This window comes from Leptodactylus fuscus, chromosome 3 (genome assembly GCF_031893055.1).
Source record: "Leptodactylus fuscus isolate aLepFus1 chromosome 3, aLepFus1.hap2, whole genome shotgun sequence".
NCBI lineage: Eukaryota > Metazoa > Chordata > Amphibia > Anura > Leptodactylidae > Leptodactylus > Leptodactylus fuscus.
This window is the reverse complement of record NC_134267.1, coordinates 73,005,712-73,024,614: the sequence shown is the minus strand read 5'-3', so window position 1 is coordinate 73,024,614 and position 18,903 is coordinate 73,005,712. Positions and strand designations below refer to the sequence as shown.

The window sequence follows — 18,903 nt, the reverse complement described above, 5'->3', positions numbered from 1 at the left end:
CAGTATAACACCTCAGCAAATGATGACAACACCTCTGGAATGCAACTGGGACAGCAGGGGAAGCATGCCTGGGGGCATCTAACAAGCCCAAGTCACTGTTTTACCCCACCATCACAGCCTATCAACTACACACTTTCCACACTCAAAAAAAACTCTATCAAAGTGGAAAAATACCTGGAAACCTTCTTTCTTCCCCAAATGGATGGACAGAAACCCAATTTAAGCTAAAGAAACATTAACAAGCACCCCTTTAAATAACGTTGCTCATGACAACCACAGATGACAACCACAGATGGAATCCAACAGTTCCTCACCCTGAACTGTCATTGTGGATGTGTGTGTGTGTGTGTGTGTGATGTGGTAAGACCTTCCAAAATTCACTTTTCTGGGCCTTAACGTGAGCCCTTCCAAATTAAGTTAGAGGCTCTTAAGCTGAGCTACCAGCAGAGGCCCTTTAGGTGAATTCAGCCTAAAATAGCAGGAAATCCACAGCAGTTACTTCTTGCTATATACGTTCCAACCAGCTTTTATTAGGGGTGTCCCCCCACAAAATACCAGGAATCCACAGCAGTTACTTCTTGCTATATACCAGGGGTAGGGAACGTACGGCTCTCCAGCTGTTGCAAAACTAAAACTCCCAGCATGTATACTTGCTCTGCTGTTTTTGGAACTCCCATGGAAGTGAATGGAGCATGTTGGGAGTTGTAGTTTCACAGCAGCTGGAGAGCCGAAGGTTCCCTATCCCTGCTATATACCTTCCAACCAGCTTTTCTCAGGGGTGTCTGAACGTTGGAACGTATATAGCAACAAGTAACTGTTCTGTACCCCTGTTTTCCATTGTTCGTGGAAAGCTGGACTCCTGTCCCTGCAGTGTATAGCTCTGAGAAGAACTGTTATTGTTCTTCGGATTTTCCCTGCCTATATGAAGCTAATGCCTATCTAGCCCTCAGCAGATATGTTTCTCTCCCTATTTCTGACCAAAAATCTGACGAATATGGCAGCGGCCGTTCTTATGATTGGGAGGTCACATGTTTTCGGCAGCCAATGTTTTTTTTTAAATTTTCTTTTCGATGCCTCCATTGTCGTAGTTCCTGTCCCACCTCCCCTGCACAGTTATTGGTGCATAAAACACGCCAGCGAAGGTGGGAGAGGATACAAATTTTTACTGCGTATGCTGCGTGGTATTCGATTGGGAACTAATACCTTGAACGGCCTGATATTCAATTGAATACCTATTCGATCGAACGGTGTTCGCTCATCTCTAATTATTTTCTTATATGGCAATTATATCCCAAAGTCTATATTTTAACTGGAAAAGTTGGGGGTCGTCTTATATGCCAGAAAATACGGTGTGTATATATATATATATATATATATATATATATATATATATATATGTTCAAATCACCCCCATATCCCTAGAATACATATAAAACAAGAACATTACTGTTGAAACACATACACATTTGGTATTCCTGTGTCCGAAAACCCCCGGTTCTATTTACATTGGTGAAATATTATTATGTTATTAAATATTTTACAAATTTTTTTGCTTCAAAATTTTTTTTTCCTATTTTCCTCCTCTAAAACCTTAGTGCGTCTTATGGTCTGGTGCATCTTATAGTCCGAAAAACACGGTACTTCTTTCTTATTCAGCATTAAATGAAAGTTTGCTGTTCCAATCTGAATCCACTAAAGATGAATATAACCTCATCAATGTAATGTCTCCACATTATGATTTATTTAGTGTAGTCGGAGATGACCATGTCCTAAGGACAATAATCCCCTCCGACCACCCGAGGAATAGGTTAGCAAAGCTAGGCACACATGCTGCCCCATCAATATCCCCCAGGTTTGTAGAAAAGAAACTACAAAGGTCAAATAATTTCAGTATTTTTAGTATAAATTCCAAAATCTTCAGTTCACATTTCTGTACCAACTGCTCAACTTTGTAGGATTACAAGAGTTAACCAGCTGAATTTATAATATGAGATAAAAAACCTCTATTGCAGTGTTTCCCAAACTTTCTGAAAACAGAGCACCCCATTTGGGTGAGACTTTCGTTCAAGACCCCCACTACCTTACTTAGTCCCTTTTGAAAAAAAGTCAACTATAGTTAGCATCTATTAAGCTTTTCAGATGCATACTACCTCTGTTCCAGTGGCGTAACTACCACGGAGGCAGCAGAGGCAGCTAACACAGGGCCCGGGACATTAGGGGCCCGGTGACAGCTGCTACCGCTGCTATCATTATTCTCTGAGGTCTTTTCGGACCCCCGAGTATAAAGATCGGGGCCCCCTGTTTGTGGAATACTTTCCACCAACAGGGGGCCCCGAAGCTGCAGCAACGGCTGAGACACAGGAGCTGCAGGTCTGGCTCCTCTCAGCACTTCAGGACGCTCCCCCTCTCTCACCCCTCCCTTTCTCTGCCTGTCCTCTGCCCACCAATGAGAGGGCTGAGGAGAGCCCAGGAGGCGGGGCTTATCCCTGCCAAGCTCCTGCCGTCCTGCACACAAGAGGAGAAGAGGAAGAAAGGAAGAAGGAAAATGAAACTAAAGATACACAGGTACATACTGGGGTTACTAGGCTTATTAATATCAGGCATATGGGGTGATTACTTTTGTTTTAGTAACTCCATGTGCCTCATTTTAATAGCAGTTAACCCTATCATGTCCCTCACATTAACCCCTGTGTGCCTCACCATAAGAGTTACTAATATGTGAGACACATATGAAGACACATATGAAGATACATTATTATTACCTCCATGTCTCTCACATACTGTATCAGTAACTCTTATGTGAGGTACACAAGGGTTAATGTGAGGAACATGATGGGGTTAACTGCTATTAATATGAGGCACATGGAGTTACTAAATTGTAATGCACATGACCAGATTTTTTATCCACAATTGTCCCGGCATAGCGGTGACGTGACAGTATTTAGTCCTGTAGGGGCCACTATGGGACATAATACTGTGTGCAGGAGCCACTATTGGGTATAATACTGTGTGCAGTGGTCACTAAGGGACATAATACTGTGTGCAGTGGCCACTATTGGATATAATACTGTGTGCAGGGACCACTATGGGGGATAATACTGTGTGTAGGGGCCACTACGTGACATAATACTGTGTGCAGTGGCCACTATTGGATATAATACTGTGTGCAGTGGCCACTATTGGGTATAATACTGTGTGCAGGGGCCTCTAAGGGACATAATAATGTGTGCAGGGGCCACTATTGGTCATAATAGAGCACACAGGAATGCGTAGGAGGGACTCGGTTGAGATCTTCGGTGTTGGGGGGGCCCCATGTCAAAAGTTCGCCACGGGGCCCCGCCATTCCTAGTTACGTCACTGCTCTGTTCTGCTTATTCTTTATTCTAACACGCCTATTACACACGCGCACAGCCCTGCTATTTCCATGTTATCCTTCAAACACAATGTTTCATCCACTTCCTTCCCTCACAAACGCAGCACTCTTACATCCTCATTTCCCAGCCCCAAATAATCTCAACTCTGCTACTCCATTTTTCCCAAAACTCGCTCAGCACTACTACCTCCATGTTTTTCCTCTATGTGCAGCCCCCGACAACATCCATACATGGTACTATTGTACAAACTCTGTCCCTGCATATGACTTGTCACATGTCTAACATCATCAAAGGTCCTTTTGTAAAATTCCAGCAATTATTATTTCTGGAATTTTGCAGACCTGAAGTGGGTAAGAAACTTCACAACTTGACTCATAACCCCTTGGAGGTGTTTATACAACCCCCATGTGGGTTGTGACTCCCAGTTTGGGAAACACTCTATTGACTACCAAAAGAACAACACCATAGCTAGTCAATTCATGCACAGTCATTTTGATAGTAAGAGTCTTCAGGGTAAAACCAGGAAAAATAAATACCCTGGCTTTTTTGTCTGCAGCACTCACTTGCACTGCCTGTCAAGTTTTGTTAAACATAAAAAGTTTCCAGGAGAGATTCAGTATTTCTGATACAGAAACATATTACCTGTTCTACCCCAGGTATGGTCTATGTTCTCAGCAGGGGTGTCACTTGAGGGATTGCATAGGTTATAATTGCTCATGGGTACAGGAGCCTTAGGGCACTCAAAAATATTGGCTTAACCTAGTGTTTGCCATGCCACTGGGTCCATAAGTCAAGGGGTTCATAGGTCATCCTCACCACCTGAAGGCTGATTAAATTTTTTTCACCTCCTTTCTGGATTGCTAGAACTTTTTATTGCAAATGTATTACCCCTGCCCTGTGGTGAGCTGAAATCAGAAGACATGACACTTAGACTTAGACTAAAAAGGGAGTATGGCCAGGCATACCAGCGAGTAGCTGCACTTCGTTGGAGCTCCTATCCATACATTCAATGTTGGGCATTGTTGCAAACTGTCCTGGGCAAGACCAGGCTCAGAAAGACTATCGGGGGCCACGTACCCTCAAACTTATTTTCTCCTCTTGAGAGGAAAGCATAGCTTTGCAGAAAGCGACGCAGACTCCGAAGTCCCTGCGTCGACGCCACCTCCAGGGTACTCACCACTCCCAGCTCCTACGTGCACTGATATTCCGGAGGATCTTCCACACTGACCTCCTCTTTCAGCTGCTTTGAGACTTAGGGTAGGGTCCAATAACAGCGATGGTGAGTGCCTGACATAACGCATATATCTCTTCCTCCCATCCCCCAGCCATGTGTGGGAAGCCGGCAGCCATCTTCCCTGCACTTCACATCTAAGGCTGCAGAGCCTGCAGTGCTAGCTTCAACTGTCCCAATAACGAGACCTGGAGCTGAGAATGAGGCTACTCTACAACAGAGTATCCAAGCCACTTCTGAGCCTCTCTGATACCCGGGACCCCCAAATCACATCAGCAAAGAGAAGCAGATTGGGGTCTAAATCCCCCTCCAAAGAAATACTTATTTTAGTTCTCAAGGTATAAGGTGACCTGCCGCAGAATTAAAACCAGGAGTCACGCCACTGTCCCTTGCCGGGCTGCAAATTCTCCCTTTGGGTTTCAATTACCGCTGCCTGATGAAGCTGTCAATACTCTCCAGGGCCATTATGAACTACAAGCCCAGCTCGCCCTTCTTCCCAGCAGGAGACACATGGATGACTTAGCTTCTGATTTGAAACAGGGATGGTGCCAGGATCTTCAAATTGATAAGACTGACATAGCACACTTGCAACTATGGGTGGATACAACTGTTCGGACCAGAAGATGAAGGAATCCAAAGGAAATGAATAGCAGAACTCTTTATTCCAGACGACCATCAATATAACACACAACGTGTTGGGGATTTGAACTACCCCTTTATCAAGTGGGCATCAAACTAAAATAAATAGCATTAAAAGCACTCTCAGAAATACATAAATAAAAAGTGAAAATTAAAACATGATTTTAGACCTATAGTTAAAGGATCCAAAAACAGAAACCACAGCAATATAAAATCACTACATATAGTGACACAATAAATGGTTAAACCATATAAAACAGACAAACAGTTTGATAGTACAACGATGCAGAACACAAACTTTTAGGTCAATTAAACCACAATTAAACCAAACTTATTAGATAAAACAACAAGTAGATAAGTAGATAAAAAAGATGTATAACAGAAATAATAAATAAAGTTACCATAGTAACGGCTATTGACAATATAGATAGTTTGGTTTTTAATCACAAATAAATGGATATAGTACAGAAACTGATTATATACAATATGTCAATAGACACAAACTGCAAATATAGGACAAAAAGAAAAAAAAAGTCAATAAGAAGTGACCCAGATCATAGATCAAATGTCACACAAATTACCTATGTTCTAATACTGATAGAAAGTATAAACATGCAGTTCAAATAAACATAAAGTGGTAAGAAAAACAACACCTAGAATATCATAAAACATACCTCTAACAGTAAAGTTCACCTGGGGAAGACAAAATAACATGAACTAGTACACTAAAATTTAACTTTTATTACCGTATATACTCGAGTATAAGTCGAGTTTTTCAGCACAGTTTTTGTGCTGAAAAAGTGCTCCTTGGCTTATATTTGGGTCATTACGGTAGCAGGCCAGGATAGCAGACCCCGCCCCCCCACCGCTCCATCACACGCCAGGTGACGTGGCCACGTAAGCTCAGGCCCGTACCCGGCGTGTGTCTGCTTCCTGGCGTAGCGATCCTGTGGGCCCCGGCACCCTCCCCGGTGTCTGGATGCCGGGTCCGGATGTCGGGTCTTTAAATGTAATGGTGCCGCTCTGCAGAGCGGTCGCCATAGAAACCGGCACCTCCGCTGTAATGCTTACAGCAGAGATGCTGAATTTTATGCCTGCGATCTCTGATTGTAGGCATAAGCTTCGGCATCTCCGCTGTAAGCGTTACAGCAGAGGTGCCCTCCGGAGATGTCCTCCCCCTTCTGGAGATGTCCTCCCCCTTCGGCCTGCCCCATACCTTTAAAGTTGTAGGCCGGCTCCTGCGCAACGAGCTCGCAGGAGCCAACCTGTTCCGACAACAGCCAGGAGCCTAATGAAGGCTCCCAGGCCTGTCATCGCTATATTACTATTACGGCTGGTCTCTGACCAGCCGTAATAGTAATGTAGAGAATCTCCCATAGACGGCAATCTTGAACCTTGCAATCAAATGACTGCAGGTTCAAGTCCCCCAGGGGAGGCTAAAAAAATAGTAAAAAAAAAAAAAAGTTTTAAAAAAATATATTAAAAAATAAAATAAATAAAAGTTCTAAATCACTCCTTTCCGTAGAATACATATAAAGGCGGGTTCACAGCACCTGATCTCAGTTATGCAGGTTTCCGTTTTCTGTTGGCAGAAGACAGAAACCAAAATTCAGTGTCTGTCGGTGAGCGTCTTCTGCTGCCCATGGCGAAACTGTTTATTTTTTTTTTACCGGACACAAAGTCCTGCATGTCTGACTAAAAAAAAAACAAAAAAACGGTTTCGCTGCGAAGAGCAGAAGACGCTCACCGGCGGACACTTTTCAAACCCATGAATGTTTCTCGGGCAGGAAACGGAAACCTGCATAACGGAGATTGGGCGCTGGTGTGAACATGCCCTCAAAGTAGAAAATGACTGTGAAACACATACACATTAGGTATCCTGTGTCTGAAAGTGCCCGGTCTACTGAATATAGGGTACCTGCAGTGCTTCTATTCCGTAGGGAAGGGGTTAATAGGAGCACTGCAGATACCCTATATTCAGTCAGGCTGAATTCCAAGTGGGGGTAAAAAACCCAGTCCTCAAGCTCAGGGAAGGGGCTACAGGGATAGAGGACACGATAAAGAAGAAACTAACTCCCTGTCAACAGAAGCAACATGCAGTTAGGAATAAAGAACACGAATCACATTACATAAGAGGACCAAATAGATATGACTCAAAACCCCTAATAGCCAGATTACAAGAAAGAAACAAAGGAAATATAGTCATTCAGACCATTGGGTATTACAGTATTTAAAATATAGGTCCACTTCGATTCCCTCTGTAAAACCTTTCGATAGAAATCACCCCCCCTAGGGGATCTGGAGACTACCTCAATACCCTGAAATTTCAGGGTTTTTTCGATCCCACCATGCGACCCGCCAGACGTGATTAGATACAGATGTTATCTTCACGTCTCAAGATGTTATTAATGTGTTCTCTGATTCTCCTGCGAAGCTCCCTCGTAGACTTGCCCAAATATTGTAGCCCACAGGAGCAGGTGATTAAATACATAACCCCACTGGTTTTGCAGTTAATGAACTGATTGATCTTATATTGTCAACCTCTACTAGTGCTCCTAAAATGGCCACCCTTCTGAATCGAACAACATGCCTTACAAGAACCACAAGTGAAACAACCAATAGTTCTGCTGGAAACCTGGTCAAGCCAGGTCCTATCTGACGTCCCAGATGACTGTGCACCAGCTCATCTCTAAGATTTGGACCTCTCCTGAATGACAATCCTAGTCTGTCCCCCACCATGTTTTCCACCAAGGGATCACTCTTCAGAATATCCAAGGATTCCGAGATAATGCGTCTGATGTCATTAGCAGCACTATCATAGGTAGCCACAATCCTAGTTTCACTTTCAGACTGTTCCCTGACACAAGGATTCAATAGTTCAGCCCTATCAGTTGTAAGGGCATGATGATAGGCCCGTTCAAGGACTGACTCCGGGTATCCACAACGCTGAAACCTCCCCTGTAAATCTCTGGCCATCACCTGAAAGTCCAAGAGTCTCGAACAATTTCTTCGGACTCTCATGTACTGGCCTTTGGGTATCCCCGCTCTCAACGAAGGTGGATGCCAACTATCCCATGATAGTAGGGAATTGGTTGCAGTGGATCTTCTATGTAAGATGGTACTAAGTTGACCCAACTCCTCTTTAGTAATGGACAAATACAAAAATGTCATATGTTTGTCATCAATCTCATATGTGAGAAACAAACCAAGATCATTCTGATTGAGAGCTTGTATGAAAGCCACCAGATTTCCTCTGGGCCCATCCCACAACACCAATATATCGTCAATGAAACGGATCCAGTGCTCCATATCATCGTTGTAGACCCTTTCTTTCTCCCACCAGCCCAGGTGGAGGTTGGCAAAACTGGAGGCACATGGGCTCCCCATGGCGACTCCCCTGAACTGGTGAAAGATTTTTCCATTAAACAGGAAACAATTATGTTCCAAGACAAACTTGAGAAGGTCTAGAACAAAGTTGTTATGTTCATTCATATGGCTCCCTCTCGTTTCAAGAAACGAGCTCATTGCCCGATACCCCTTAGAGTGCGGAATGGATGAATACAAAGATTCAACGTCCAAACTTGCAAACAACACATCCTGGGACACCTGGATGCCCTCCAGACGATGGAGGACATCCATGGTGTCCCGGATGTAAGAAGGCAAGCTCGCCACAAAATGGTGCAGGAAATCATCCACATACAGGCTGGCCCTCTGCGTGATGGGATCAATGCCTGCCACAATAGGGCGTCCCTTTAATGGGGACAGCCCTTTGTGGACCTTGTGTAAAGCGTAAAATATCACCTGTATGGGATGTATAGGTAACATAAAGTCATATTCCAGTTTGCTAATCAATTTATTAGCCAATGCTTGGTCCAAAAGACCACCTAATTCATCCATAAACCCACTCATAGAAGCTGAGGAGATGATTTCATAACCATGTAGTGTCACTTAAGATGTTCTGGCACATGTCCACATATTGAGTTCTATTTAGGATAACCAAATTTCCGTCCTTATCGGACTGTTTAAAATTAATGTTCTCATCCCTCCTCAAATTTTGTAATGCCACCCATTCATCTCTACTCAAATTATGTTGTGACCCAATAAACTTTCCCCATGGGGGGAAGTTTTTGGGAGTGTAACTTGCGAGTAGTAAAAGGTCCCTCCCCCAGGCCTCTTTAGACCTCCTCCCATAGGTCACCTAGAATCTCAAGGGATCTCTAATCATCTGCCCCTAACTCCTGACACCTACGGACATCGGTGAGTTTAAAGAATCGTTTCCACTTAAGTCTCCTGCAGAAAAGATTCAAATCTTTTACCCACACAAACAGGTCAAATCTGGGGGTTGGTATTAAAGGATAAACCTCTTTGGAGGAGACTGATCTCCTTATCTGTGATTATTCTAGATGACAAATTTATAATTTGCATATTATCCGATTTTATTGTCCGGACCATATTAGTTATTTTCGATTTCTCAGAAGATAGTCCGAGATGGGGGCTCCCTGGGATAAAAAAAAACCGCACCCCTTCCTTGTGGCCTTCTGTCTCGTTTGTTTTTAGGGCCACCTTGATGAACGTTACCCAGAGAATTAGGAGATCTACCACTCGGGCCCCCCTCAGTTCTATCTCTCAAGTTATACCTTCTCCTAGTGTCACTATCACATCCCTCACACTCGGATGAGGAGATAATTTCATAAATCGCAATGATGATTCAACCAACTCTTGTTCCCACTTCTTAACAAGTTCTGGAGTTCTAACCCTTGCTGAGGGGACCAGATTGATCCTCAGTCCCCTGGCAACAAATTTATTGAGTAGTGCAGTGTCCTTTCCATCCACCGGTCATTCTCCCAGATTGATCCTCAGTACCCTGGGAACTATATTATGTCTCAGGTAAGTTTCCATTGTGTGGATTTCCCAAAAGGAGTACAAATTCTTTTTGTAAGTACGAGTCAATTGTACTTACAAAGAAAATTTGCACTCCTTTTGGGAAATCCACACAATAGAAACGTACCTAAGACATAATATAGTTCCCAGGGTACTGAGGATCAATCTGGGAGAATGACCGGTGGATGGAAAGGACACTGCACTACTCCATAAATGTTGAATCAACACACACTTTATTAAGGTTTCTTACACACCACGCATTGGACAGCGTTTCGGGGAATACCCCTTTATCAAGTGTATAACCAATACACACGCATATCCTATTAATACAAAGAGACAAAGACCAAAAGACAACAATACCATATAAAAACCATATAGAAAACCATATAGAAGTGATAAAAAAGTCCGCCAGTATAGCAAGGACCTACAGTGTTGGCCAAAAGTATTGGCACCCCTGCAATTCTGTCAGATAATACTCATTTTCTTCCAGAAAATGATTGCAATCACAAATTCTTTGGTATTATTATCTTCATTTAATTTGTCTTCAATGGAAAACCACAAAAAGAATCGTCAAAAGCCAAATTGGATATAATTCCACACCAAACATAAAAAAGGGGTGGACAAAAATATTGGCACTGTTTGAAAAATCATGTGATGCTTCTCTAATTTGTGTAATTAACAGCACCTGTTACTTACCTGAGGCACCTAACAGGTGGTGGCAATAACTAAATCACACTTGCAGCCAGTTGAAATGGATTAAAGTTGACTCAACCTCTGTCCTGTGTCCTTGTGTGTACCACATTGAGCATGAAGAAAAGAAAGAAGACCAAAGAACTGTCTGAGGACTTGGGGTGGTGAAAGGTCCTCTTTAAGTGAAAATTTTAGTTTGAAACATACTATTGATATCATGTGCAAGTTCCTCAAGGGAAGCTTGTGAGCCACCCCCCCTTCTCATATGCAAAAAATATCATCTGAATATTGTGAGGAGGTAGCTTGGTAGCAGCAAATGTGCGGACCCAGTCAAACAAGCACAATATTGTCTCAACGGACTCAGGGTTAAAGGACAGACCCAGCCGCCTCCCCTCACTCTCTGGATCTGCACTGGAATGCAGGGGCTGCAGCCTTTTCTGGCCCAATAATGAGCCAAGGACTCCTGGAGCTGGCCTACCCAAGACCTGCACTGGACCACACATAAGTTAAAAACCTGGGGGAGATCTAGCGTGATTCCAGTACTCTGTCACATTCTTACAATATCTATAGAAGCATGAGGCCTGTTCTTAAAATAATAGATGCGGATAGATATAATCCTCTTTAAAAGTTGCCATATAGGAATTTGCATATAGGAGGGCCACATCCAAGCCCATCATGGTCCAACGCTTCTGTCTGTAAAATAATCACTAGAGATGAGTGAACACTAAAATGTTCAGGGTTCGAAATACGATTCGAACAGCCACATACTGTTCGACTGTTCGAACGGGTTTTGAACCCCATTATAGTCTATGGGGGGAAATACTCATTTCAGGGGTACGCAACATTCGATCAAATTCTACTTACCAAGTCCATGAGTGAGGGTCAGGCTGCATTCTTCTCCCTAGGGACTAGGGTTGAGCCGATCTTGACTTTTCAGGATCAATTTTGAAATCCGATTTCCAATCATTTTTCATTCAAACCCGATCTCGATCCCAATTTCGATCCCAATGCAAGTAAATGGGATTTTTTTTACTAATCGGAGATCGGATTTTAAAAACAATCCTATTCACTATACAGCATGGAATCTAACAATTGAACGCTTTAATTGTTAGAATCCACGCTGTGTAGTGATTTTTTTAATCACTAAGTAGCCAGAGGATTTTTTTAAAATCCTCTGGCTACTTAGTCCCCCCTGGTGTCCACTTACATGCAGAGATGGCTGGTTCGGTGCCCAGTGTTCTCGTTCTTCTTCGCCTCGCTGCCCCCTGCCTCCCAGGTTAGGAGAGTGTGGGCGGGTACTGGGAGGGGAGACGTCACGTCTCCCCACCCTGTACCCGTCCACACTCTCCTCTCTCTGCCACCACGCAATATTGTAACTGAAATTGTCATGATCTGAGGCAGAGGCACTAATACAACCAATGCTGGTTTCTATAGCCGGGCAATTAAACAATTCGAGTAAAATATATGGTCAAGTTTCTGATATGTGGAGTGGGAATGAGATAGCCAAGATAATTAGCTATAAAATGATGGTAGTCTCAGATTCGAGGCTATAGTGGAGGGTGAGCGGAGCCTGAAAGTCAAAAGTTCAAAACATTGTTACCCTTTTGCTTTGCTTTTTGTTACCCTTTTGCTTGTCAGTGTATATCCAATGTGCGCATGTGTAGGCTCCAAGGCCCGAGTTTTCATTGTGGACATAGGGTGTAGATACAGTGCTTTTTGAAAGTCGGCTCCCTTGAACTTTTCAACTTTTCAGGCTTCAAATATAAAGGTATAAAATTTTATTTTTTTGTGGAAGAATCAACAAGTGGGACACGATTGTGAAGTGGAACGAAATTTATTTTTATAGTTTAAACTTTTTTAACAAAGAAAAAACAGAAAAATTGAGCGTGCAAAATTATTCGGCCCCCTTGCGTTAATACTTTGTAGAGCAACTTTTTGCTGCGATTACAGCTGCAAGTCGCTTGGGGTTTGTCTCTATCAGTTTTGCAGTTTTGCATGCCTGAAATGTGGCAAACGGATGAAAAGTTCAAGGGGGCCGAATACTTTCGCATGGCACTGTATTTGTGCATGAGTGCAGATTGCCAACTAACCAGACTAAAGATATCCTGACTGCTTCTTACAATAACGCTTCAGTGCATGCATCTGCATCACTCTATTGAGTTAAATTAATACATAATAGAAACATATAAGAATTCATAATAAAAATGACACCAATAGAAGATTGCTAAATGTAACAAAATGACACTATGTACTGTATTAAAAATTTTTAAATATAACCATAAATAAAAAGTAAATATGCATATATATTATCTTGTAAAGGGTTTAAAATATATGATCTGAAAATATATGCTTTGATAAAGCAAGATTATTTGTAATTTTCATAATTCTCAGAGTAAGAAAATGTTTTTTTTAAAGGTTTCCTATATTTCCTCAATTACCATGTGTCAGTACCACAGTGAGACCCCTTTCATTCCACAATCAAAAACATAGGCTAAAGGTCGCACTCAAACATACAGTATATATGATAACTGCCCCTATATAATCTTAACCATAAGGCTTCACGAAAACAGAATATGGATGTATATAAAAGATAGACCCCATTGAACATAGTTATTTGGTTATATTCTTTAGCCACCTTTTTCACAAATCAAAAATAAATGTCTACCTATTCCATTTATTAATTTGGTTGGGTTGCCCACCTTTGAACTGGCCGTAGCAGTGTTATGTCTTTTTTTTTTTTTATTGGTGCCGAAGAATGTTATATAGAGAAAGTACACAGTAAAATATTATTCAGTAGTAAACAATTGTAACATTAAATTATTTGCCTATTTTTTCCAGGGCTATAATCAAATAATAACATATAGCAGACCAATTTATTTTTGTATTTTTTGTGGACTTATTCTGTTACTGGATGCTGGAACCAAATTCACTGACATACAGTTTCCTACTATTTATGGATTTCACTTACTGTCTCCAAATTTCTTTCAAACAATAAGAGATCAAATTATTGGTAAGTCTGTTTTAATACACATGGTTTTGGTTATACAAGGCTATGGTTTTGTATGTGTATTTTAATTATAGCAGGACACACAAACTGTTGAACTTGATAAACCTCCATGGATTATCAAGATCACCAGTTTGTGTGCCATGCCATAATTAAAATACACATATACCTGGGATCCGGGTGGGGTGGCGTGTGGCATATCTTTATCTGTTTATGTTTTCCATTTGTTTTTTCTTTGTATTTTATTTTCTGCTCTTTGTGAGTGCTTTTATTCCCTGATTGTACTGTATTATTTGCAATGTTGTATAATTTTCAATAAATCAAGTTTAAAAAAAAATACACATATACAAAACAATAGAATTAATTTACTGAACAACCAACCCCTAATACATGAACAGAGGAATAAACACAATGATAATATTAATGTCAACTTGCTTTGGCGATCGCTCTGAAGTAGAGCAGCAGCCATTAGCTGTACAGACCCGGCATCTGCTGTAATAGAACAGCGGATGCCGGGGAGGGTTTTAGCTGACAGGGCCTGTAGTATCGCCACACTCCTGCCATGCAGGAAACCAGCAGCCTCAGGAGAATGGTGATGCTGCAATTCCGGTCCTCCACCACCCCCATATTTGGACTATAAGATGCACCCCCATTTTCCTCCCAAGTTTGGGGGAAAAAAGTGTGTCTTATAGTCCGAAAAATACGGTATTTACATATTCACCTAAGTAATGGCACTAATTCACCAACAATTTATTTACATGTTTACTCATCAATTTATTATGTATTATTATTTATTTAATGTTATATTTTTAGATTTTTAAGTTAACATTAATATTTTCATATGTACCATCTATACTTGTGTAGGGATTAGGGATCGGTTGTTAAAAAAATTAGTTTTATGGGTTTTTTATATGAGTATTTTAATTATGGTTGTTGATTAACATTAATAGCATTATTTAAATTTATTTAGCATACTCCTTTTATAAGTACATCTCAATAAATTAGAATGTCATCGAAAAGTTCTTTTTTTTTAGTAATTCAATTGAAAAAGTGAAACCCATATATTATATTGAGTCATTAAAACAAATTGAACTTTTACAAGTGTTTATTTGTGTTAATATTGGTGATCATGGCTTACAGCCAAAGAAAACCCAAAAGCCATTATCTCGGAAAATAGAATATTATATAAGACCAACTGTAAAAAAAATTATTTAACACAGAAATGTTGGCCAAATGAAAAGTTTGCACAGTAAATGCACTCAGTACTTGATCAGGGCTCCGTTTGCATGAATGACTGCATCAATACGGCAATGTGGCATGGAGGTGATTAGCCTGTGGCACTGCAGAGGTGTTATGGAAGCCTGGGTTGCTTTGATAGCAGCCTTCAACTTGTCTGCATTGTTGGGTCTGATGTCTTGCATCTTCCTCTTGGCAACACTCCATAGATTCTCTATGGGGTTAAGGTAGGCGAGTTTGCTGGCCAATCAAGCACAGGGATACTGTGGTTATTAAACCAGGTATTAGTACTTTTGGCAGCGTGGACAGGTGCCAAGTCCTGTTGGAAAATAAAAATTCCATCTCTAAAAATCTTGTTGGCAGAGGGAAGCATGAAGTGCTCTAGAATTTCCTGGTAGACGGGTGCATTGACTTTGGTTTTCATAAATCACAGTGGACCTACACTAGCAGATGACATGGCTCTCCAAACCATCACTGATTGTGGAAACTTCACACTCGACCTAAAGCAGTTTGGATTGTGTACAGCAGCCTCTCCACTTTTCCTCCAGATTCTGGGACCTTGATTTCCAAATGAAATGCAAAATTTACTTTCATCTGAAAACAACAGCTTTGACCACTGAGCCCAGTCCAGTTCTTCCTCTTCTTGGCCCAGGTAAGACACTTCAGGCATTGTCTATTGGTCATGAGCGGCTTGACACATGAAATGCAACACTTGTAGCCCATGTCCTGGATACATGTGTGTGGTGGCTGTTGAAGCACTAACTCCAGCAGCAACAGTCCACTCCTTGTGAATCTCCCCCAAATTTATGAATTGTCTTTTCTTAACAATCCTATCAAGGCTGCAGTTATCTTGGTTGCTTGTGCACCTTTTTCTACTGCACATTTTCCTTCCACTCAACTTTACATTAAAGGGATTCTACCACTAAAACACTTTTTTTTCTAGTTACCACGTCGGAATAGCCTTTAAAAAGGCTATTCGTCTCTTACCTGTGGAAGTGCTCTCCGCCGCGCCGTTCGTTCAAAATACCGGTTTGTACCGGTATGCTAATGAGTTCTCTCGCAGCGATGGGGGAGTCCCCATCGCAGGAGCAGCGATGGGGGCGTCCCCATTGCAGCTCGAAAACTGACCGCAGCGCCGCCTCTCTGGTCTTCGGTGTCCTCCCCTTGCCTCTTCAGCGTCTGTCGGATGCCTGCGCAGTATGCTCTCTGTTCGGCGAAGATTGCCGAACGTACTGCGCATAGTGCCCGCACTATGGCTGGGACCGCAATTTCGCGCATGCGCAGTACGTTCGGCAATCTTCGCCGAACAGAGCGTACTGCGCAGGCGTCCGACAGTACGCTGAAGAAGCAAGGGGAGGACACCGAAGACCAGAGAGGCGGTGCTGCGGTCAGTTTTCGAGCTGCAATGGGGACGCCCCCATCGCTGCTCCTGCGATGGGGATGCCCCCATCGCTGCGAGAGAACTCATTAGCATACCGGTACAAACCGGTATTTTGAACGAACGGCGCGGCGGAGAGCACTTCCACAGGTAAGAGACGAATAGCCTTTTTAAAGGCTATTCCGACGTGGTAACTAGAAAAAAAAGTGTTTTAGTGGTAGAATCCCTTTAATATGCTTTCTGTGAACAGCCAGCTTCTTAGCGATGACCTTTTGTGGCTTACCCTCCTTGTGGAGTGTGTCAATGACTGCCTTCTGGACATTTGTCAGGTCATCAGTCTTCCTCACGATTGTGTCGCCTACTGAACCAGACTAAGGGACCTTTTTAGGAAGCCTTTGCAGCTGTTTTGAGTTAAGTATTCTAACTTTCTGACATAATGTTGATGGTTATAGCTTACAACCAAGGAAAATCCAAAATTCATTAACATAAATAGACACTTTAAAAAGTTCACTCTGTGGGTATTGACTCTATTATATATGTGTTTCTCTTTTTCAACTGAATTACTAAAAAAAACAATACTTTATGACGATATTGTATTTTATTGAGATGTATTGTATGACTCTTATTTGGACACTGGAGATTTTGAACGTTTGTACTTGTAGAGTGTTTCTATGTAGTTGGCATAGATTTCATACATCATATATGTCAGAAAATTGGCAGAAATTATGCAAATGTCACAAATGCATTTTTAAAAAGTCACAAGCCTGATTACCATTTTACCAGTAAATAGTTGGGTTGGCCTTTAAACGTGGCTGACATAGGTGCTGAAATCTAACTGCTTTAAACTGCTTTAAAAAAAATCTAATGTATAAAGACATAATTTGAAAAATGCCTACTAAAATCACCATAAAAATTGCATGTGTACAGTTGTTACAAACAGACAATCCTGCACAGTTGGAAGTTTTCTTTAACTTCCAAGTTCCCGAACAATTACCTGTAATGCATTTAGCTTTGGCACCTTATATGTTACTTTAGTTTCTGCACTGTCAAGTGGGCAGTGTCAGGCAGGAGCAGGCAAAGGGGGCATAATTCAGAGCTCCAAAAGGTGGAAAGTCAGAGCTCAGAGTCATACCTCTTGCTTGGCACTGCTCACCAGACACCACAGAGCCTGAATAACATGCAAAACATCAAAAACTAAAATTACTTATTGCTCACAAATGTTGGGTGCTAGAGAAAATATCCCCACTGTGCTGGAATCAGTGGAACAGTGCCTATTAAATGAAGCAAAGAGCTGCACTTGGCAGAGGTGGTAAAAGGTCTTTAAATCACATCACAGAGTAAGGCCTCTTGCAGACGACTTTGGCCGTTAACAGTGTGCTATCCGTGTATTTCATGAATAGCACACTGACCCATTCATTTCTATGGGCCTGTACAAATGACCATGAATTACACGGTCACATATGTGGGCTGGCTGTCTGGGCCATAAAATATAGAACAGGTTGTATTCCTGTCCTATTTTGCAGCCTTTGCTTCTGTGGCTCCCATTGACTTAAGGAAAGGAGCCACAGAAGCATGGCCAGTGCATGGATGGTGCAGTGCTGACATCCGCAAGTCCCCTGCGTGCTTTTCATAAATGGTCAGCGGAAGCACACAATTGTGTGCAACCAGCCTAGGTTTTAGTTGTTTGCTGTTATTTGGTAAATTAGTTCTAAATAACCCTAGCCTGTTATTATGAAGAAATATGATTTTCCATTATTATTGTATTATTATTGTTATTATTATTGATCATTTAACATATCTTATATTATTTCCACAAATTTTGTTGAATAAAATAAATAATAGAACGCAATCATAAATCTGTTGTTTAACTGTTATTTTGTTGTTTTGATTTCAGTATTTGTTAGCTGTTTTCCTATTATATCACTTTTGGGTCTTTTTCCTCAAGTGAATACCTTTTGTGTGTATTTCCTGGAGCAGATTGATATCCTCTTGTTTGGCGGTACTGGTAAGTGTGTTATGTAGTTTTTTTATACTTGAATATTGAAGTGCCAATTTATAACACATTGCTGTACCTACACATTCCCTTACTTCCAATTGTCAAAACAGCTTGTGCATCTAGCCATACAAATACATCAAGGTGATCTCACAAGTTCAGAAACTGTGTCCTCACAATCCCCATGACAATGTAACAGCAGAGATCAGTGATAATACCTATAGAAGAACGAATTGATTCTGCAGAAGTGTAATTCGATCTGAATTTCATGAAATCTTTGATTCACCAAAAATCCTGATTTCTTCACGCTTCGATGCATCAAATCACATTTTTTTATAAAATGGCTGCGCACATGTTAGGATAAGGGGCAGGGAACTCTGGGAACTCAGTATCACCCACAATGCCAAGCGTGCAGCTAATCAGCAGTTACCCGGCTCTGTGATGTCACAGCCCTATAAAAACCAGCATTCTTTTTAG

At 41.6% G+C, this 18,903-nt stretch overlaps 1 protein-coding gene across 2 annotated transcripts in view; it reads left to right on the top strand.

Annotated features, from left to right (window-relative positions):
* Window positions 1-18,903, top strand: part of PCNX2 (pecanex 2) — a 383,347-nt gene that overhangs the window by 168,836 nt on the left and 195,608 nt on the right. For both annotated transcript variants that reach the window (XM_075267754.1, XM_075267755.1), the window contains 2 exons: window positions 13,654-13,825; window positions 18,328-18,438. In XM_075267754.1, the coding sequence (XP_075123855.1) occupies window positions 13,654-13,825; window positions 18,328-18,438 (283 nt within the window). The remainder of the gene's footprint in view (window positions 1-13,653; window positions 13,826-18,327; window positions 18,439-18,903) is intronic.